Raw genomic sequence first — 24,049 nt, forward strand, 5'->3', positions numbered from 1 at the left:
GGGGCATGGTATGAGCGGACACCTACAGGGAGAACAGTATTGCAGTAATCTTCAAATGTATTTCCTATAGGCTGGTTTCCCAGACACAGATTGGGCTTCTTCTTGGACTAAGAAGCACTTTCATTGAAGAATCTCAGCCTGGTCTCATAGACTAGATGTAACATAGCAAATGTAAATCTGGGACACTCATTAGTATGATATGTTAAGTGTGGTATTGTTATACAAGACCGATGGTTACTTAACCCGTTTAGCTACCTCCTACATTTAACACGAACCCCTAACTCCTAACCTAGCTAACGTTAGCCAGCTGGGTCCTACAATAGCAAAACGCATTGCAGTCTATTGTGCAGGACTTCGTACAGCCACATTCCCTACACAACTAGACACAGCTAGGTATGTTAAATCTTCGCTTATTATGAGCAGAGCGGCTGTGGTGCTGAGACCGCGATCAGTCTTCGCTATCTATTTTGTACTGTCCATGGTGCTGAATGTTTGTGCGCCAGTAGTAGTGCACAATGATTTGATTCCCGCGGACTCTGGATGGATTTTACCCATATAGTACTACAGGCCTCTGCACTAAGCTAATATGACCCATCAATCAATTGGATGCGTTATGTTTTATGCTGCATTTGCTGAAGCATAAAACATTAGTCAATTATTGGTTATCAATATATAACCAACATAGGCTACAGGATTGGCGTGGAACACCCTGAATTTAAATAAAAAATGTCACCTTACAGTGAAATGCTTACTTACGAGCCCCTAACCGACAGTGCAGTTAAAAAAAATACGGATAAGAATAAGCGATAAAAGTAACAAGTACTTAAAGAGCAGTAGTAAAAAATAACAATATATACTGGGGGGTGCCAGCACAGAGTCAATGTGCGTTGGCACGGGTTAGTTGAGGTAGTATGTACATGTAGGTAGAGTTAAATAAAGTGACTATGCATAGATGACAACAGAGAGTGGTGTGGAGATGGGGGGAGGGGTAATGCGAATAGTCTGGGTAGCCATTTGTTCAGGAGCCTTATGGCTTGGGGGTAGAAGCTGTTTAGAAGCCTCTTGGACCTAGACTTGGCGCTCCAGTACCGATTGCCGTGTGGTAGCAGAGAGAACAATCTATGACTAGGGTGGCTGGAGTCTTTGACAATACCTAAAATAAAACCCATTAACTTCGAATCATCAGCAACAACAAAACAAATATCATGTCATGCAGATTTTGGTGTTCGTAGCCTAGGTGCGCATCTTTATTCCCGATGGAGAAATTAGTTATAAGAAATTAAGCTCTGGAAATCATAAGAAAAAAGCTGTAGCCTACGCGGTGACGTCAATAAAAAGTCATATTCAACCAAACTGCGCATTGACCAACCATTGAGAAGCATTGCACACAGCATCACGGCAGGACCAAGTAGGCTTCTCCGACGGAGAAACAATTGTCCACCATGGCACATCAGAAAATGCTGAAAAGGACACACGACGTTCCAGGTTTTTTTGTCATTAAATGTTGTCTAACACATTTAACCGGGTGGTGTGAGAGCGCGCGCATCAATGTCATGTGTCGTCATGCAATTTCCAATTCAATTGTTCTTCTGACCATCTTGTCTTTTTCTTTCATGTCTCATTTTCTCCCTTAGGGAATATCAGGCGTTTGTAATATGGGATTAACAACGCCTATAAAACTAGCATGATTACAAATGTCTCATATTGCAACCCTGTGGGAAATAACGTTGCATCGATGGCGCGCGCGCTCTTGAGGTAATCAACGTTATCAAAATATGTGTAGCCTATAATAATCACCTGTTCTTCCCTATCGTTCATATACCAACAAACTGCGTTGTGTAGAGTGGGAAGATCATGCTATATAGGCTAATAATATGGCCAAGACATTGTCAGATCTTTTTTTAAATTTATTATTCCTGCACCGTATTGTTATTTGTTTTCTTTTCCAAGATTTAGCCTACGGATGGGGGCGCAATATACCGCAATTGGGCATGCTATTGGGTTTATTTCGTCTCCACGACCCATGTCCTAACATTATTCCTCAACGATTAGATTATGATTAAAAATGTATGAAAGAAATCGGATTAGGCTACACATTCGGAATGTGTCAGGCAGATCATGAATGTATAGCCTACGTCGAACAGGAAACAATGACTATCAGTCAGTGAGTGTATGGTAAACAGATTGTGTGGCAACTATTAAAGTCAAGTGTCAAGAGTGAATGAAAGTGATGCGCCTTGCTCTTTGCTTTTAGCCTCTTTACAGTGCTGCCTTGTAGAATCATGTTCAAGCAGCATTGTACAGGGCTATGACAGCGTAGAGAGATCCTCACCGCAGAAATACATGTCTGTATTTCTTTGACAGTGGATGGCAGACGGAGAGAATGACATCATCAATCAAAAAAATACAGTTTCAACGAAAGAGATAAAAAGGTACCACCTGTCTCACACAGTATAATTGTGTTACTCTATACATGCAAGTTAAATGCTGGCTTTTTAAAATCCATCTCCCATTGCCCTCAAACTCAACTCTAGACCTTGAAGTCAGTTCCACTGCATTTTTCATTGTTCCCCTCTAATTAGGGACCGATTTAGATCTGATATGAGCAATTCATTATCAGGTAGAACAGAAAACCAGTGGGCTCCTGACCTTGTAGAGTTCCCCTGTTCTATTGAGTTGCATGGTATTATTGTAAAGAAAATGCAAAGCAGTGCTGTGCCCTAATGCACACTAGTAGTCACAAAGAGAGAACTCTGTGAAACGGTCCCTCTTATTTCACCCCAGGTTAATACATGGAGTTGCAGTTAAAGTCCTTTCTGTGCTTTGAATAATTTAACGGAAACCTACTGTGCTGTGAAAAAGTATTTGCCCCCTTTCTCATTTTCTCTACTTTTGCATATTTTTGATACTGAATGTTATCAGATCTTCAACCAAAACTTAATATTAGATAAAGGGAACCTGAGTGAACAAATAACACAACAATGACACATATTTTTTTTTTTCATAAACAAAGTTATGCTACACCCATGCCCCGTGTGAAAAAGCTATTGCCCCCTTACACTCAATAACTAGTTGTCCCACCAAAAGTTATACTTTTGAATCATCTCTCCATAGAACATTCTTCCAAGAGTCTTGATGATCATCGAGGTGCTCCCAGGTGCTTTTTGGCAAACTTGAGTCAACTTTTTGGACAACATGGGTCCTATTATGCCTGATGAAAACCAAACACTGTATTCCACAGTAAGAACCTCATACCAACAGTCAAGCATGGTGGTGGTAGTGTGATGGTTTGGGGATGCTTTACTGCCTCAGGACCTGGACTTGCTTTAATAGAAGGAACAATGAATGCAGCTCTGTATCAGAGAATTCTACAGGAGAATGTCAGGCCATCTGTCTGTGAGCTGAAGCTGAAGCGCAGCTGGGCCATGCAGCAAGACAATGATCCAAAACACACAATCAAGTCTACATGTAAATTGTTAAAAAGCAACACATGTAAAGTTTTAGAATGGCTTAGTCAAAGTCCAGACCTAATCCCAATTGAGATGTTGTGTCAGGACATAAAAAACGAGCAGTTCATGCTTGGAAACCCACAAATGCAAGAGTGGGCTGAAATTCCTCCACAGCGATGTTAGAAACTGATCAACAACTACAGGAAGCATTTGGTTGGAGTCATTGCATCTGAAGCTGGCACAACCAGTTAGAGTGTAAGGGTGCAATTACTTTTTCACACAGGGGAATTGGGTGTTAAAGTACGTTTACATTTTTATGTTATTTGTTATTTCAGGTTCCCTTTATCTAATGTTAGGTTTTGGTTGAAGATCTGATAACATTCCGTATCAAAAATAGAGAAAATCAGAAAGGGGACAAAATATTTTTTCACAGTACTGTAACTAGTATAAATCCATTGGTGACATATACTTACATTTTTAAGCTCCTTAACAGCAACCTTGGTTAGTCAGTGGTCTTGATGCCTAGCGTCCTAGCGTCCTATGTCTCTGAAATCTGTTATGCTTCCATTGTTTCTATGTACACATTTCCAATACTATTCAACTGGAATCTGCTATGCTTTCATTGTTTATATGCACACATTTCTAATCTGCTTTTACTGCTTCCACTATTTTATGACTGTAAGGAAAGCGATTTTCTCTCCACGTGTTCTTTGATATTATTTTATTCTACCTCTGAATCAGGTCTTCTAATATTATTCTCCCTTATTTTATATCAAATTTTATATAAGTGGAGTATCTCAATAAGTGTTCACAGAATACTCTACTTTCACTCTCTGCTCCTTTATCCTGATCCATGTCGACCATAGGATTAGTGATGAAAGCTTCATTAAGGAATCAGCCTCCTCAGCCTTAATTATATAACAAGCTTTAGGTCATCAGGCCACCTTTACACTGTTACATATCAGCGATGGTCTTACACCTCAATGACCAGACCTAGATTGTCCTGGTTGAGTCCCAGACTGACCCAGGATGTGTCTGTTCAACAGTGGAATGGCACTGGATCCATGAGAATTTCACATCATGAAAATTCAAACTTAAAACCTGCTATTGATCAATGGGGTGTACATGCACCGCAGATAATAGAACATATACCAAATCATATTTTCTTAAAAACACAGTTTTATTGAGACAAAAAAACATGCTGTGCAAAGCATTATCTCTGATGCGGTCCAAATGTACGGTGTCCATATTAGGACAATCTCAGCAGGACATGTTTTTATCTCAGGCTGTCCTAATATGGGCAACATACAACATGTGGCCCTGGTGAAGGGCCTAGGGAATGGGGATATTGGGGTCAGGCACTTGGAGTCGTCATTGGCTGCAGCTGGAACAGGGCTGCAGGCCGTTCTCATTGCACCAGGTGCACTTCAGGGCTTTGAAAGAGTCTGTGAAGCAGTTGCGGAAAACAGACATCTTGCTACCATGGCACATGGGGCACGGGACGAAGGCAAAGCCCCCACAGGTCTGGCACGTGTGGGGGTGCTGTACCCTCTGGGGGAAAAGGCACATGCACTCACACACACACACACACACACACACACACACACACACACACACACACACACACACACACACACACACACACACACACACACACACACACACACACACACACACACACAAACACACACAAACACACACGCCAGTCATGCCACTGGCTAAATTCATAGTTTAGCATAGTTCGGTACTGTATGCAAGATCTTTGGGGGTTTGCTCTGCTGCAGTGTAGTAAGCCTAATTGGGCTCTTTGCTTTGATAGCTTGCCAACATGGCCTTGTATTCTGCTGTAATTTTCCCTGAGAGGAAAGGGTTAAATACAGAGCTTTTTTCAGAGCACTATGCCTGTGTCAGTATCTTGGCTCTGTTTGAATCACTTCAGTTCACACAACCTCATTTTGCCACCCCTGAGTGATATGACTCTCACCCGTGTGTGTGAACAAATTTGTTGGATGAGAATCAATAACGAGCTTTCCATTATTGATGGCCAGTTATTGATGCCCGTGCAACATTTATGTCAGTTCCCTGATGTATTATTGATGTCATATCTGACTGAGGTTTATTCTTCATTCATTCTCCACTGCTGGGCTGAAGGGGGAATTGAATCAAGTCCTTCTATTCCTATTCTGTACTGTGTTTCTCTCTAGATCAGTGGTTCTTAATCCTGGTCCTTTGTTTTTGCCCTAGCACTACACACCTGATTCAAATCATCAACTTGTCATCAGGCTTTGATGATTTGAATCAAAGCACTACACACCTGATTCAAATCATTAACTTGTCATCAGGCTTTGATGATTTGAATCAAAGCACTACACACCTGATTCAAGTCATCAACTTGTCATCAGGCTTTGATGATTTGAATTAAAGCACTACACACCTGATTCAAATCATCAACTTGTCATCAGGCTTTGATGATTTGAATCAAAGCACTACACATCTAATTCAAATTATCAACTTGTCATCAGGCTTTGATGATTTGAATCAAAGCACTACACATCTAATTCAAATCCTCAACTTGTCATCAGGCTTTGATGATTTGAATCAAAGCACTACACATCTAATTCAAATCATCAACTTGTCATCAGGCTTTGATGATTTGAATCAAAGCACTACACATCTAATTCAAATCATCAACTTGTCATCAGGCTTTGATGATTTGAATCAAAGCACTACACATCTAATTCAAATCATCAACTTGTCATCAGGCTTTGATGATTTGAATCAAAGCACTACACATCTAATTCAAATCATCAACTTGTCATCAGGCTTTGATGATTTGAATCAAAGCACTACACATCTAATTCAAATCATCAACTTGTCATCAGGCTTTGATAATTTGAATCAAAGCACTACACACCTGATTCAAGTCATCAACTTGTCATCAGGCTTTGATGATTTGAATCAAAGCACTACACACCTGATTCAAATCATCAACTTGTCATCAGGCTTTGATGATTTGAATCAAAGCACTACACATCTAATTCAAATCATCAACTTGTCATCAGGCTTTGATGATTTGAATCAAAGCACTACACATCTAATTCAAATCATCAACTTGTCATCAGGCTTTGATGATTTGAATCAAAGCACTACACACCTGATTCAAATCATCAACTTGTCATCAGGCTTTGATGATTTGAATCAAAGCACTACACACCTGATTCAAATCATCAACTTGTCATCAGGCTTTGATGATTTGAATCAAAGCACTACACATCTAATTCAAATCATCAACTTGTCATCAGGCTTTGATGATTTGAATCAAAGCACTACACATCTAATTCAAATCATCAACTTGTCATCAGGCTTTGATAATTTGAATCAAAGCACTACACACCTGATTCAAATCATCAACTTGTCATTAGGCTTTGGGTCCCCAGGACCAGGACTGAGAACCACTGCTCTAGATCACAGATACATAGAACTGGTATTTTGTCACAGTAGATGAGTAGCCAATGTGGTATAGAAGTGCTCTACTGCTAGCCTGTGTTTCATTGATGTTTGTTTGGACTCAGAGGCATCATTTGAAACATGACATTTAACTAGTTAATAACTGTGCTGTTACCGGTGTTATTACTGAACGTATTATATCTGTCGCATGGTGGTACTTGATGAACAATTACCTCAATTTTGGCCAGAAGATCCTGAAGTTCTCCTGATTCATTCATGCCCAATATTTTTTCAGCACCCTGCAAAGTTATTATCATAGTGTAAGATTCCTCATATCCTTACTAAACATATGATTGTTTCATAGATTTATGGTCATAACACTGATATGTTCAAGGTGGATCATATATGTTGTTTGAGGGTAATACGAGCTATAATGTTTCACAATAGGACGTTAGTAATTTCAAACGTCAACAGTACTCATAAAGCATTTTAAAGTAGGGGTGCTGTGTCAGATCCCTCTGTCCATTTTATCTTATTCGTTATGATATAAAATGCCACACTGATTCTAAATCAGCACACCTAGTCTGAGACGGTTTATTAATACAGGCTCAGGAATTTTCAAATGAACTGTATGACCAAGTGAAAGCTCTGACCCCGAGATAGTGTCCATCGATGAACACGACTGGTAGCGAGGGAGGTTCGCCCACACGCTTGCATCGTTCCTCCAGGTCCTTCCCATACTCACAGTCCAGGGCTATGTTCTTTTCCAGGAACTTGACCCTGTGGTTGGAGAAGATCTTGCGGACCAACTCACACCGCTCAAATGTGGCCCTTACTACCCGGAAGCTGGTGGTGTATATCACTATCCGCCCAAACTCTAGTGTCAACTTCGGCTAGAAAGGAAAACACACAAAAAATTAAATGAGTTGCTGTATGTGATTAACCATCTATAAACAGGTAACTGACCAAATAAATAAACACCAACATAAAGTGTCTTAATAAAGCGTTGGGCCACCAGAATAGCTTCAATGCACCTTGACATAGATTCGACAAGTGTCCGGAACTCTATTGGAGGGATGCGACACCATTCTTCCATGAAAAATTCCATAATTTGGTGTTGTGTTAATGGTGGTGGAAAACGCTGTCTCAGGCCATGCTCCAGAGTCTCCAGTGTTCAATTGGGTTGAGATCAGGTAAGCGTTTAGAAATTACAACACTTTTTGTACATAGTCCCCCCATTTTAGAAGACCAGAAGTATTGGGACAAATTAATTTATATGTGTATTAAAGTAGTAAAAAGTTATGTATTTGATCCCATATTTATAGCACACAATGATTACATCAAGCTTGTGACTTTACAAACTTGTTGGATGCATTTGCTGTTTGTTTTGGTTGTGTTTCAGATTGTTTTGTGCCCAATAGAAATTAATGGAAAATAATGTTATTGTGCCATTTTGAAATCACTTTTTTTTATTTTTTTTATCCCATTTTCTCCCCAATTTTCGTGGTATCCAATCGCTAGTAATTACTACCTTGTCTCATCGCTACAACTCCCGTACGGGCTCGGGAGAGACGAAGGTCGAAAGCCATGCGTCCTCCGAAGCACAACCCAACCAGCCGTACTGCTTCTTAACACAGCGCGCCTCCAACCCGGAAGCCAGCCGCACCAATGTGTCGGAGGAAACACCGTGTACCTGGCCCCCTTGGCTGGCGCGCACTGCGCCCGGCCCGCCACAGGAGTCGCTGGAGCGCGATGAGACAAGGATATCCCTACCGGCCAAACCCTCCCTACCCCGGACGACGCTATGCCAATTGTGTGTCGCCCCACGGACCTCCCGGTCGCGGCCGGCTGCGACAGAGCCTGGGCGCGAACCTAGAGACTCTGGTGGCGCAGTTAGCACTGCGATGCAGTGCCCTAGACCACTGCGCCACCCGGGAGGCCTTGAAATCACTTTTATTGTAAATAATAATATCATATATTTTCTAAACACTTCTACATTAATGTGGATGCTACCATGATTACGGATAATCCTGAATGAATTGTGAATAATGATTAGTGAGAAAGTTACAGACGCACAAATATCATACACCCAAGACATGCTAACCTCCTCTCACCATTACAATAACAAGAGAGGTTAGCATTTTTGATGCTGAAATTTCTAAATGGTTCACCCGATATGGATGAAAATAGCCTCAAATTAAAGCTGACAGTCTGCACTTTAGTCATTGTGTAATTTCACATCCAAAATGATTGAGTATAGAGCCAAAACAACAACTACATTGTCACTGTCCCAATACTTTTGAAGCTCACTACAGTACCTGGAATTTGCTATATTCTGTCATCTCTGTATTTTAAATGCAGACATCTTGTAGTATTGCAATGTTTCAATCCCTCAAAATCAAGTTTTCATATACTGTAAAATGACAGAGCTTTAATTCTATATTTCAGGCATATTTTGGCTTTTTTGTAGCTTTCTTTACATTTACTTTCTTTTCACACAGTAGTTTGAAAACACTATACTGCAGACCCTTTAAGTATAGCACATTATGAGCCTGTTTCCCAGACACAGATTAATAAACCTAGTCATGGATTAAAAATAAATGGTTTATCTCTGTTGAAATAGCTTTGAGACTTAATCTTTGTCCAGAAAACTGGCTTCTAAAGATTACATTTCACAATCGTAACAATGGCCAGACCAGATTTCCAATTTTACGAACATAGAGGGGAAAAGTACCATTTGACTCGAAAATATGAGTTAACAAAATCCTCTCTGTTTAATGTGAAATTCAACTTTGACTGTGGAAATGTATTCAACTAGTAACTTGTTTCAAAAGGGCGCTTCTTCTTTGTTTGTTATTAATTGCAGCTACAGTAACTGAACTATCTAGTCTGTGTAACACTACAGCCTATCAGAGGAGGCTGGTAGGAGGAGCTATAGGAGGACGGGCTCATTGTAATGGCTGGAATGGAATTAATGGAACGTTATTAAACACATCAAAAACATATGGAAAACACGTTTGACTCCGTTCCATTAGTTCCATTCCAACCATTACAATGAGCCCGTCCTCCTATAGCTCCTCCCACCAACCTCCTCTGCAGCCCATACAGTATTCAGTACACCATATCTGACAGACAGTGTTGTGTATCTACTACAGCCCTGAGTAACCACACAGGTAATCCCTCTCTACGCCTGGCTGGCAACACTATGCACTCTTTTCACAGGCCTCATTCCATTACCACCAGATCCTGCTCTAGGTGTCTCACATAATTCTCATATTGTGCTTTAATGCAAGTTATCTAACGATGCTTACTACTCATTAACTCTTTACACAGAAAATGCTAGAAAGCAAAGTATAGATAATTAATTAACCTGATTAGCTTCTCTTGAAACATTTAACGAAATGCATCATTAATTCCCAAGTGACCTTGTCCTCCTTTGTGTTCATTTGTCCAGGGACTGAGAGTGACTACCTGAAACCAGACGTCAGCCAGTGACATTGTGGAGGAGGTTGGCTACTGGCCTTTTACATATATGGACTAGTAATGCAGATGACAAACAGTTATGTGATGTCATTAACACTAAGCGGTCTACGGTGTCCATATTAGGACAGCCTCAGTCTCAGCCGGACTTGCTTTATTATTGTTTTCTACCAGTAGTGTGTTTTGAGAGAAAAACAATATTGAGAGAGTGATCGGTTTATTTGGATGTTTAAACCTGGTTTACCTTGTATACTAATTAGAAAGTGTGCTGTGCTATTCTCGGTCTTGTAATTTATTATATGAGACGAGGATATAAACAGCACCTGTTTTCCGTTGGTTACTTTCTAGGTTATAAAGCATCTTTTGATATTTTATGCAAACAAATGTTTAGAATTATATGTTTATATCATGTTTATTATGTTATATGGAGCCTGTAAGATTTATAGTGCCTATAATTTAAGCTCACACCCTACACTGTTAAAGGGTAGTCAACTATTCAATTAAAACATAGACTCTGCTGTTTTTTTAACACTGTGTAGAGTGAATGCAATAATAACCAGTGTTGACATGTTACTTTTATCTATTTACTGAGTTAACATTCTGTGAAAGTGTTACATTTACTCTGTGTAGTGTGGGACAATATTAACAGTTTTGGGTGTTGAATTTAACACTAGAATTGATTTACCATTTGCAATTTTGCTGTGATGCACTAGCAAACAAATGAGAACTATGAAAAAACACTGAAAAGGTACAACACATATTCATCATACTTTCACCTAGATCACTTACCCCAAATGCATTAGGGAGATTTTCAAATAAGGCCTGACCTGCACTGACTTTGTGCTTGACTCCCCTCACAGTCCCATTGTTGCTGAGGATGTTGACACGCTTGTGGCTGATCAGTGCTCTGTCCTTTGAGGCCCCCGCATACATGAGCAGATCATCTGGCTCACTCTCGCTATAATCCAACTCGGAGCCCAGAAACCCATACAGAAAACCATGTCCGTTAGCATCTCCACTTGTGGAAGGTGTACTGATCCGGTCTACATCCAAACTACTGGTGCAGTCTGAATCCAACGAGTCTGATGGCCCCTCATCTTTAAAAATCTCCTTCAGCACCCGACCGCTATTCCCCGAAGCCACGCGGAACCTCAGCTGCTTCTGGGGCTTCTCTTCACCCGGCAGTGTCAACATTGTCTCCTCCATTGGAAAACCCAGTAGTAGATTACATGGTCCAGAAAGGTGCTTTGCAGTCCCCTTCTTCTTTCATTCAAAGCTTAACATAACCACCTTTGACTAGACAAACTATTTTTTCCTCATGGATTACTAGAGTAATCCTCACAGTTTGAAGAGTTCTAAAAAAGACTGGCAATCCTAAGCTGCCTCGCTCTTGAAGTTGCAGTACAGGACCAGTAAATAATGCATGTATTTCTACCATGGTAACAGAGAAAAGCGACCTAAAGTAAACCGATAGCCCCTGCTGAATAATTCATCACACTTTGCAGTTTTCTCTGAAGATTTGACAAACCGTTTTGAACAAACTGGCCTTTTTTATGAGGTACATCAAACAACAGCATTCTCTTTTTCTTTGTAAGATCCCACTGGGCACTGACGTCAATTCAACATCTATTCCACGTTGGTTTAACGTAATTTCATTGAAATGATGTGGAAACAACGTTGATTCAACCAGTGTGTGCCCAGTGGGATGGATCAGTAGATCAACTTAGGGTAGCTTATCTGAGGGTCATTATTGAATGTTCATCAACATTACGACTGTTGCAGTACTGTTTCATACTGCAGGAGTCTCTAACCTGTCTCCAACCTGCCAAAATTGTACAAAGTAACTTTTGCCTGAACAAGGTACACTTTCACATTGGACTTGTGTGACTGATTTTCCATAGGGATCTGATTTGAACCGGTGATCATTCATTACATAATATGTCTGTTTAGGAAGAAAATCTCATCTATTGTCTTACAGACATTCCAAGTCTCCAACACGAACACACACCCTGGATGAGGAAGATTGTGACCATTTGAATTGTGTGAAGGCCGGGGCATTGTGCTTGGCAGTAAGTGCCTCCTCAGAATTGTGTTGTGACTACATGCACACACCTGTTGAGCATGAATGAATGACATAAGGGGACGTCCATCCATCCTTTGTCCTCATTGGTGTACATTTCCCGCCCTTTGAACTCTGGGGGAAAGCAAGGCTGCTGTTACACCCATCGTAGAGCCGGCGTCGGGGAAAGGTGTTCATCAAACACACTTCACCCGACAGTAGTGGACCAGACCATATAATGTATAATGGCCACACAATACCACGTTGTGTCTGCAGAAACACCTTGCCTCAGACATTTATTGTGTCATAGGTGTTGAAGTGTCTCTGTGCAAATATGGTACTTTAGCTAGAGCCGTGACAAGACCACTCTGTTTGAGTGGCCCAGGTCAGCCTCTGAGGGAAGATTGGCCCTGACCCCTCATCCCTGTGCCCAGCTGTCCTTGTCGTCGCATGTGCTGATGAGACAGACCGGGGGGAAGTGGGATGGCTCTTACTGGTGCCTCAGAGGCCTAGTACTATGAGATCGGCTGTGGTGCCAACTCCTATTGATCTGAGGCGACTCTCATATTCTCATAGACTTTTTGATGATATGAGAACATTAAAGTGGCAATCGGCAGTTGAAACAATAACAAAGCATTTTCCCTGTTTTGGTAAAATGCTGAGGGATGGGGCTGGAGAAATGTAACCACTCTCAAATTCATAGACAGAGCTATGGATGCAAGGAATGACCATCCATGTTATCACAATTATAGTGTCAACCATGTACTGAGGCTAAAGTGTTTGTTGACATTTACTTTGTTTACAAACATTGGAGTAAAACAAGCTTATATTTTGGGTTCTGACCTGTACGACAGTTAAACTAAGCTCATGAGGCATTTATAAGTTATATTCTTCAAGAATCAATAGGTACGGTTGTCCGGTGACGCAACTTAGGAAATGGCTGCCTAGTTTTTCGTACTGCACATCGGTTGGGAATTTCCCCCCCAAATTCAAGTATTTACTCTGAGCATTATAATAACTTACGCAAAATGGAAAAGGGGAAAACATGAAAAGGTCGTGGAGCTACAACAGCCCGTAACAAGACAGCAGAATATATAATCGTCGAAGAACCCGAAATGGCTAATGCTAGCGCAAATAAGATAGCAGCAGCAAATGAACCTTCATTTCGTGAGGTGATGAAGGAGGAATTGCGCGAGGCTCTCACGGGCTCTCACAGGCATACGAGAGGAACTTCGAGAAGATGTAAGAAAATAACTAAATGAGTTCAAGAAGGGCATTTACCAGAAACTGGAAGAAAACAAATTAGAACTTCACAGCATATCTACAAGAATGGGGGACGCAGAACAGCGCATTGGTGAAACGGACACGTGGAACTTCGCAGTCAAGGAAATAATTGAACAGTCACTGAAAAGCCAACATGCACTACAGGCAAAAGTGACAGAACTCGAAGGTTTCTCACGTCGAAACAACATTAGACTTTATAACGTAGTAGAGGGCGCAGAAAAAGACTCGATGCCCAACTTCGTGGAGGGTCTATTCAAGGACATACTTGACGACGACACTGACCTGGGAATCGAGAGAGCACACCGAGCTCTGGCCTCAAAACCCCCCAGCGGCGCCCCACCAAGATCCATAGTAATACGGTTCCTAAAATTCTCAGTCATAGAGAAGGTTTTACATGCTACCTGGAAAAAACCTGTTAACTTCCAAGGCCAACGAGTGTTCTTTGATCATGACTACGCGGGAGAGATACTGAAAAAAAAGGAAAGAATACACCCCCATTAAGAAAGCACTTAAAGAGAAAGGGTATTCCCTGGGTATTCGCTTCCAAACACCATACCCGGCAAAAACGCGGGTATTTCTGAAAAATGGCCCGGTTACATACGAGCATGCAGACGAGGCGGCTGAGGACCTGAAGTCAAGGGGCTTCCCAGTGGAGTATACCGCCAGGAGAAAGGCGACATCACCAGCGGAAAGACTCGAGCAGGCTCTCCCATGGATCGCTGTCAACAAGCAGGGTCATCTCGGCGATAGGACGTTCACATCCGAGAGAGACTCAGGCATTTCCAACGGGAAGATGAAAGACACTGAATCGGATTTAACAGAATTAATAGTTACCGCAGCTGTTAAGACTTTGGGTTGTTACGGTTGACATTGCAATAGATAAAATATCTCCCCTATTTCCCCCCAATGCTGAACAAGGGTGAGTACCCAAAAGCATGTGTTCTTTATGAACACATTAAGTAGCGTCACGTTAATAACATATATATTAGCTAAGGATTAATGACACATTGACAACGGGGCGACAGAAGGTTATATCAAGGGGAGGACTCATGATATGCACGCATGACCGATATAGTTTTCACTTGTAATTAACCGATGTGTATAAGCGACGAAATAGGCGCCCTTATTATTTTCGCTTCCACCAGGTCTTGTTTGTGGCTACGTCACGCATTTTTATATCTGAGCGAGGGGCCCATCCTGCGGACAGGCTCATCCCCTCAAACCCCAGAGGCAAGAGACAGTCCTCTGACATGGGAGTCCAAATACCAAAGTACTTTCGCACTTTGGTTTACTTTATTATCGTTCTTGAATTTTCGTTCATTTTTAGGTTCATGATAAGCAGGCAGATATGGTGGACAGTTTTTTTTATTTATATCGATGCATCATCGGGAATTTAAGGTCATAAGTCTCAATGTAAACGGACTGGGGAGTGCCATCAAGAGAAGTAAGGTAATAGCAAAGATGAAACGGGAGAGAGTTGACATACTATTTTGGCAGGAAACTCACTTATCCACACCTGAACACGAGAAACTCAAGAAAATGGGATATAGGAACACTTTTTTTTCTTCTTACAAAATGGGATAGAAGGGGAGTTGCAATCTTGATCCCAAATTCAGTAAATTTTGAGTTTATGTCAGAAATAAAAGACAAGGAGGGTAGATTTATACTTGTTAAATGTAAACTGGATAACAAGGAAGTTACATTATTTAATGTATACGCACCCCCAGGGAGTGACATGGTCTTCTATAGGAAGGTGTTTGATTTAATTGCCACAGAAACCACTGGCACTCTTATCTGTGGAGGGGATTTTAACACAATTCTAAACTCAAAATTGGACAGCACAAATCAAAATAGGAAAATGAGCCTAGTTGCCAAAAAGATCAATAAGATACTGCAGGATCTAGGACTGCTTGATGTATGGCGTGACACCCACAAGACCGATAAGGAATATACTTTTTACTCAGCCCGCCACACTGAATACTCCAGGTTAGACTACTTTTTTATGTACAGTGCAGATAGACACAGGCTTAAGGATTGTAGGATCGGGCAGAGCGACTTATCAGATCATAATGGAGTTTACCTCACTCTACACCTTGATAGCAAACCAAGAAATACTACATGGAGACTTAATACAAGCCTGCTGAATGATCCAGCATTCAAGGAATCAATAAAGACAGAATTGAACATCTATCTGGAGAATAATGATAATGGGGAAGTATCTCCTGCTATATTGTGGGATGCAGCTAAGGCGGTTATTAGAGGAAAAATCATAGCCACATCGTCTCTCAAGAAAAAGATTAAAGCACAGAAACTGCTGAAATTACAGGAAACCCTAAGAAACTTAGAACGATCTCATAGTCAATACAAAGACCCTCTTATATTACGAGAGATTCAAAAGGTAAAACAGGAAATTGACCAGATTTATAGAGAAGAAGTAGAGAAAAGGCTTAGTGTCACGACTTCTGCCGAAGTCGTTGCCTCTCCTTGTCCGGGCGGTGTTCGGCGGTCGACTTCACCGGTCTTCTAGCCATCATCGATCCATTTTTCATTTTCCATTGGTTTTGTCTTGTCTTCCCACACACCTGTTGTCAATTCCATTCATTACCTGTTGTGTATTTAACCCTCTGTTTCCCTTCATGTGTTTGTCAGAGATTGTTTTATGTCAAGTGTTGTTTTATTAGTGTATAGGTGTGTGACGGGTCCTTGTACCCATTTTATTTGATATATGTATATTTCTCGTGTTTGGAGCATGTCATGGACGTTTATTAAAAGTCTCCATATACACTTCGTTTACTCTCCTGCGCCTGACTTCCCTGCCACCTATACACACGACGTTGACACTTAGGTTCCTGAAACAACGATATTATGAAGCAGGCTCAAAGGCAACCAAATTACTAGCATGGAGACTCAGGAAACAACAAGCACAGAATACCATTTTTAAAATAAAATACCCCAAAACAAAAAAGATCACATGCAAATTAGATGAAATACAGAATGCATTTGAATCATATTACACAAATCTGTACAAGCAACCAGAGAAGGCAGATGCACAGACAATAGAGCACTTTTTGAACTCACTTGATCTCCTCTCAATTGGGACAGAGCAAAATGATAGACTAACTTTAGAAATATCCACCGAAGAAATTAATAAAGTAATATCTCAACAAAAAGTCAACAAGTCTCCAGGCACTGATGGCTTCCCTTCAGAATGGTTCAAGATCTTCAGAGAACAACTAACACCTCTACTTAAGGCCTGTTTTAACTGGACTCTGAGGGAGGGTGGTCTCCCACCGTCATGGAGAGAGGCCATCATATCTGTAATCCCAAAAGAGGGTAAAGATAAGAAAGAATGCAGTTCATATAGACCTATCACAATTCTTAACACAGATTATAAACTATATGCATCAATAATAGCCAAAAGAATGGAGAACATAATCCCAGAATTGATTGACGGAGATCAAACTGGTTTCATACAAAATAGGCAGACACAGGACAATATAAGGAGAACACTACATGTCATGGACCACATTACTCAGAATAAGACAAGTGCAATATTAATCAGTCTAGATGCAGAAAAAACATTTGATTCAGTGGGATGGGATTACCTATTCCAAGTTATGGAAAGATTTGGTTTCAACAAAGAAGTGATACAGTGCATCAAAACACTGTATTCATGTCCGACCGCTAGAATAAAGATAAATGGATATTTGACACGAACAATAAAATTAGAGCGAGGGGCAAGACAAGGCTGTAATCTTTCACCCACGCTCTTCTCCTTGTACCTCGAACCATTAGCACAGGCAATAAGACAGGACCCAACCTTAGAGGGAATAACAATAAGAGACAGTGAACATAAGATATGCATGTATGCGGATGACGTTCTGTTATTCCTTAAAGACCCAGGCTCAAGCGTACCTAGATTGATGGATGTTCTACAAACATTTGGAACATATTCAGGGTATGTGCTTAACGTACACAAGACCCAAGCCCTAGTATATAATTATACCCCACAGGAAGAGCTGAAGAATAGGTATAACTTCACCTGGACCTCTTCATCCATTAAATATCTTGGAGTATACCTACCAAAAGATACACCCAAACTTTATTGCATGAATTACGATCACATCAACAAGAAAATATATGATGACCTAGACAGGTGGAACTCACTTCCCTTAGATCTTAGTAGTAGAATTGAAACAATCAAAATGAACATCCTGCCGAGGTTATTGTATTTGTTCCAATCACTGCCCATAGAAATCCCACCTAAACAGTTTAGGGAATGGGATAAACGGATATCAAGGTTTATCTGGAACAGTAAGAGACCAAGAACTAGATATACAACATTACAATTACCAAAAAACTGTGGGGGTATGGCCTTACCAAACCTAAAAGATTATTATGTGTCAGCCCAATTGAGACCCCTGGTTTGTTGGTGAAATTCAGAATACGAATCCAAATGGAAAGACATCGAGACTACTTTGACAGGGATACCCATACAGTCAGTTTTGGGAAATAAGGACATGGTAAAAGAAATATACAATAGACAAAATCAGTGGATTAATTTCTCTCTGAAGACATGGTTTAGGGTAGTTAAGCAAAATAATTTAGACACAGAGATCAAACTGCTGAGTTGGCCCGCATACGACCCCAGCTTCATCCCTGCAACTCAGGACAGCAGATTTAAACAATGGACGCAGAAAGGCATCACATCATTCAGTACAATTATAAGGAATGGGAACCTAGATAACTTCCAGGACTTAAGTAAAAAAACATGGCTTGGATAAACAAGATTTTTACAGATACCTACAAGTCCGACACTATTTCTTAAGGGAGATAAAAGTGACTGACCCTCGAGCACCTCCAAAATTAATCCAAGTATTCACTAACGCATACAACTTGGGGAGTAACAAAAAAACGATTTCAAATCTCTACTTAGGTATTCAATCCTCAAAGAAACATTCTACAAACTATATTAAAAAGAAATGGGAGGAGGAACTTAACATTGAAATAACTGATGAAACATGGTTGAACATATTAGAGACTCAACAAAGCTCCACCAACTCAAGGTCATGGAGAGAATTCTGTTGGAAGAATGTTATACGTTTCTTCATAACACCTAAACTGAAATCAAAACAGACTGGCTCACCACACCCTTGTTGGAGAGAATGCGGTCCATTGAGGGCGGACCACTCTCATATCTTTTGGTCCTGCCCCGCAATCGAAACTTACTGGGGAGAAATAAGATCTAACATTGGAAAAATAATGGGATTTGACATAGAACAAACATTCATTTCTTTGTACTTGGGTGAAATACCAGATAACTTACACAATAGAGATAAGTACCTCTTGAAGGTCCTACTGGCAGCCAGTAAAAAGCCTATCACTAGGAAATGGCTACAAAAAGACCCTCCCACAGTGACACAATGGATAGACATTTTAGAAGAAATACACCACATGGAGCGTATGACCTTTGCTTTAAGAACTCAACAGGAGAGAGGTCAGGAATACTGGGAGAAATGGGTTTCATACTTGGAAAAGGTCTAATTCAAAGATGCTAATGTAACTAATATGATGATATGATGATGAAGGTATGAAGTGCACTGTAACTGCCAGATAATTTTTGTTCTTTTATTTTACTTTATTTGTACTTTCTTTGTGTTCCTACAATAAAAACAGAGTATAACAAAAAAAAGAATCAATAGGTACATATAATTTATTTCTGAGTCCAAAAATGAATGTAGAAACTGCTGATTGCCCCTTTAAAGCTGCTATAGAGATTTAGTTTTGTCTGTAATGGGTTATTTCATGTTACTGCTAGGGCCAAATGGACAGTGGTGAGAAGCCAGTGTGGGAAGGTGACAAGAACAGAACAGTATGTCTCTCGTGGATTAGTAGGTGCACAGGGTACATTGGACAGTCAACGCCAATACCCCCTGTGGTGAAGCTGTTGTAGTGATAGTGTCTGTAAGACTAGTTACCGCAAGCAGCTGAGATTATCCATGCACCCACTGTGCACAGAGGTCAGTTCAACGATAAGCCAATATTTGATTGAGTAGTCAACTAACGTGAATTATATGTAAAATCAACAAAACTTCAAGCCATGTCAAAAAAAGTGGGTAGGGAATGACCTTTTGCACACCCAATAGGACTTCCATGGTTAAGGGCAGTGTCTTTCCCTCTAAATGTCATATTTGTGTCCGACAGAGCAACTGGGACTCAAAGGGGACCTTTCCTTAACCTATCAGCACCCGGCTTTCATCCCCACATTTCATGCTATTGGCTAGTCTCTCATGACAGATGGTTCTGGGATTAGCTATTGGCTTATCAAACGTATCACAACACAATGTTAAACTGCACCTCCTCCCACACCCAAGGCATCAAAGAGTAGGCTAGTGATCAGTACAGAGAATTATGTAAAAACAAAACATCACATAATAGAGAACCCTGAAAAACTGTACATTCATTGTTATGTCACTGACTTCAGTAAAAAACAACTGCCATTTTTTCTGGGCCGTGTTCATTAGGCACCAAATGGAAGAAAATGGACTGAAACAAGGCCGGACTATATAGACTCCAATAAGAAACGTTTTTAAACATTGTGTGCCCTGATGAACACAATGCTGGTTTGATCAGATTCAGAAAAGCAAATATTTTGGGTGATTCAATTAACCAAATATACTCCATATATAACAGAGTGTTGCCTCATGCATCGAAGTGAGAGACTGTGATCAAGAATAAGCCCGTCACAAATACGTTTATATTTTAAAAGTTGTATCAATTCCATTCTACTCCATTCTATTATATTCTATTTTAGCTTTTAGGAGTCAAAGTATTTGTGCTCCCTCAAAGGTTCCCTTTACATGGCAATCAACCTGATCCATCCCCCAAGTATAATAGAACAACATCCACCAGAGGGCAGACTGGAATTAAATTTGCAGTGAAATATCAGGCTGGCCCATAACCTCCCAAAGGGCTAGAGAGACAAGGATTAATGCTTGTATCTATGAGTCTGGCTCAGCTCACTCCCTGGGGCTGAACGAGGGATCAATCTCCCCCCATTAGCAAATCGTTCCAACCCACTGAACAGGAAAGAGTGAGAGGAGTACATCTCGTTGAGAGATGGCCATACTAATAATCAGAAAGAGACTAAGATGCCAAATATATATATATTTTTTCTCCCCAATTTCATGATATCCAATTGATAGTTACAGTTTTGTGCCATCACTGCAACTCCCATACGGACTCAAGAGAGTCAAAGGTCGTGAGCCATGCGTCCTCCGAAACACGACCACGTCAAGCAGCACTGCTTCTTGACACACTGCTCGCTTAACCCGGAAGCCAGCCGCACCAATATGTCGGAGGAAACACTGTACAGCTTGCAACCAAAGTCAGCGTCCATGTGCCCGGCCCGTCACAAGGAGTTGCTAGAGCGCGATGGGACAAGGACATCCCGTCCGGCCAAACCCTCCCCTAACCCGGACGATGCTGGGCCAATTGGGCAACTGCCTCATGGGTGTCCCGGTCTCGGCCGGATGCGTACAGTACAGACTGGTACAGACTGGTACTTAGGCTAGCATGGCAAATCATTGTCATGCCAAACAGACTGGTAGTTAGGCTAGCATGGCATCTCATTGTCATGCCAAACAGACTGCTACTTAGGCTAGCATGCACCATGTTTTAGTATACATTTATTAAGATGACAAATATATATTTTTTTACCCCCTTTTTCTCCCCAATTTTGTGATATCCAATTGGTAGTTAGTCTTGTCCCATCGCTGCAACTTCCGTATGGACTCAGGAGAGGCGAAGGTCCTCTTGGTATTCACATCTTTATTAAGATCATCTGTCCTTGACTCCGTTACATTAGTTCAGCTCAGAGGTCAGCATTTACTGGGCTCTTATCTGATTATGGAGAAAGCTGCTTACACACACACGCATACGCACACGCACATGCACATGCAAATACACACACACACACACACACACACACACACACACACACACACACACACACACACACACACACACACACACACACACACACACACACACACACACACACACAAACACACACACACACACACACACACACACACACACACACACACACACACACACACACACACACACACACACACACACACACACTCATCTCAGACTTATGGTCAGACTTATGCTGCACAGTCCTAGCCTGTGGTCAGTAGCAGTGCTGCCGGTTTCTCAGACCCAAGACCTTTGACTGTAGAGAGAGGCAAAGATAATTGCAGGTCCCATTACAACAAGAGTGGGCAGTAATGCCAACATAATCAAATCAAACAAGCTGAGTCCATGAAAGACTGTGGTCTACCCGGCCAAATGGCCTCACGACTCCTACAACGAGAGAATGGTGCATTAGATTGAACTTCCTGCTTCATGGTAACTGTGTTTATCTAAATGACCATTCCTCAGATGGAAAACCGGAAGTACCTGTAATCTTAAATCAAATGACATAAGCTTTTAACGAATTAAATTAGGTACTTTATGGTAAGGATGTGAGTTTTGTATAGAGTGGCTCCAGCGTTCTATGGTGTTCATCTCTATCAATAGGACTACCGCCCTTTAAGCCATATTGCAAGATAGGCTACTCAGTCTAAATGTAAATGTAGTGAACAATTTCAGTTGTTCCTCCTTCCTTGCTTTTGAATCGTAGCTCTGTTCCTTCCTTGCTTCTGAATTGTATATCTGCTATTGCCAGAGCCTTGAGGGGAAATTATCTTTGATGAGCAGCACATGCTTTATTAAAGAAATCTCCTGCTCAAGTTACATTTGCAATATGCTCTTCTCAGGGGCATTAAATAAGATCTGTGCAACCATAACAGTTAAGAGGTGTGTTACATCATTTATTGTGCAGATAAAAAGGATTGAATCCAAGGCATGAAGGCAATTCAGACAATTCAGTTGCTCAATTCCCCTTACAATGCTGTCATGTTTAGTCTATATATCACTGTTCAGTTCAACTAATGGTGTAATTAGAGTTTTTAAAGCTCTGTCCTAGAATGTTTTATTAACATGTTGGATTTAGCTTATATTGTTCCACATGTCAATTCGGTCGAACAATGGTAGTCATTGTGATCATAATAGCAGAACTGAACAAAACCCAAAACATGCAGGGTTTCATGACAATTCAAACTGCTTTGACAGGGGCAAGGCATGTAGAGGGGTAAGTTGTCATTTTTTAGAATGATATGCAATAAAAAAAACACCACGCACATAATCAAAGGGGCAGGCTTCTTGTCACTGTTGCTAAGCAACCTCAGGAGCCATAGAACCAAAACCCCTGTGGTGGCATGCCGATGTTGAATTAGGTGGAGAGAGAAAAATGAAATCTTTGCAAGAGATGCGTCTCTAGAAGCCTGCTCGAGTGTGCATGTTCAAGTGTTTATTTGTATGGTTCTAAGTCAATGATCTCAAACTCCTTTATACAAAATGCTCTGAGATGGCCTATATATCCAACTGTGGGTGTGGTTTTTCTAGTTCCCTTTGAAAATGTCATCATCATATCTATAAGCTATTCAAATTTTAAGATATATATATATATAGATATATCTTGAACATGCATTAAACATGAATAGCATTGTGTTCTTGTAGATTTAATACTTCTCACACTTTCAGCGTTTCTCACACCTCCACAGATATGCTTGTCTGCTTTAATGTATCTTCTACTTTCCAAACATAGTTCTCATAGATCAGTGGGTTGACAGGAGCAGGAGCAGGAGGCATGTTGTATGTCATAGGTGTATCTGGTACTACTATCTCCTTGAAATATCCAAGATATTTATATCCAAGAGAAATATCCAAGATAATCCAAGATGGCGTTTGATTGTGCGATAGACTGACAGACTATCATATGTTCATATATCTTAGAGGGGAAGCCACAGATGTGTCCAGCCACAAATATTGATCAAGCAGCCAGGTTCATAATAAGTTGAATGAATGTCAGAGGAGGCTGGTGGGATGAGCCATAGGAGGACGGGCTCATTGTAATGGCTGGAATGGAATAAATAGAAATGTGTCTAACACATCAAACATATGGAAACCACGTTTGACTCGGTTCCATTTATTCCATCCCAGCCAATACAATGAATGAACCCGTCCTCCTATAGCTACTACCACAAGCCTCCACTGATGGCTATGTAAATCGCCCTGGATTAGACTGTCTGCTAAGCATCTCTCTAGACAATAATAACATATTAAGATAGCTACTGATACTGCTAGAACTAATTTCTTTGGTGTGGCTGGTCATGCTGCAAACTCTGTCTGAGTAAAATGACACAGAAAAAAAACACCAGCT

General features: G+C 40.8%; 1 protein-coding gene across 1 annotated transcript; it reads right to left on the reverse strand.

Annotated features, from left to right (window-relative positions):
• Positions 1-4,628: 4,628 nt before the first annotated feature.
• Positions 4,629-11,582, reverse strand: LOC129858171 (glutaredoxin domain-containing cysteine-rich protein 1-like). The gene is made up of 4 exons (XM_055927192.1): positions 11,166-11,582; positions 7,550-7,789; positions 7,130-7,195; positions 4,629-5,000 (listed from the first exon to the last, which is right to left on the reverse strand). The coding sequence occupies exons 1-4, from the start codon at positions 11,580-11,582 to the stop codon at positions 4,821-4,823; spliced, it is 903 nt and encodes a 300-aa protein (XP_055783167.1). The 3' UTR covers positions 4,629-4,820.
• Positions 11,583-24,049: the final 12,467 nt, after the last annotated feature.

This window comes from Salvelinus fontinalis, chromosome 6, assembly GCF_029448725.1.
Source record: "Salvelinus fontinalis isolate EN_2023a chromosome 6, ASM2944872v1, whole genome shotgun sequence".
Lineage (NCBI taxonomy): Eukaryota > Metazoa > Chordata > Actinopteri > Salmoniformes > Salmonidae > Salvelinus > Salvelinus fontinalis.

Bases quoted from the DNA above. Each gene is read 5' to 3' on its own strand.
- LOC129858171 (XM_055927192.1), bottom strand. From the start codon at position 11,582: ATGGAGGAGACAATGTTGACACTGCCGGGTGAAGAGAAGCCCCAGAAG. The intron at 7,790-11,165 runs GTAAGTGATCTA...TTTCCTTTCTAG, and splicing joins ATCTCCCTAATGCATTTGGG to CCGAAGTTGACACTAGAGTT. The intron at 7,196-7,549 runs GTCAGAGCTTTC...ATAACTTTGCAG, and splicing joins TCGATGGACACTATCTCGGG to GGTGCTGAAAAAATATTGGG.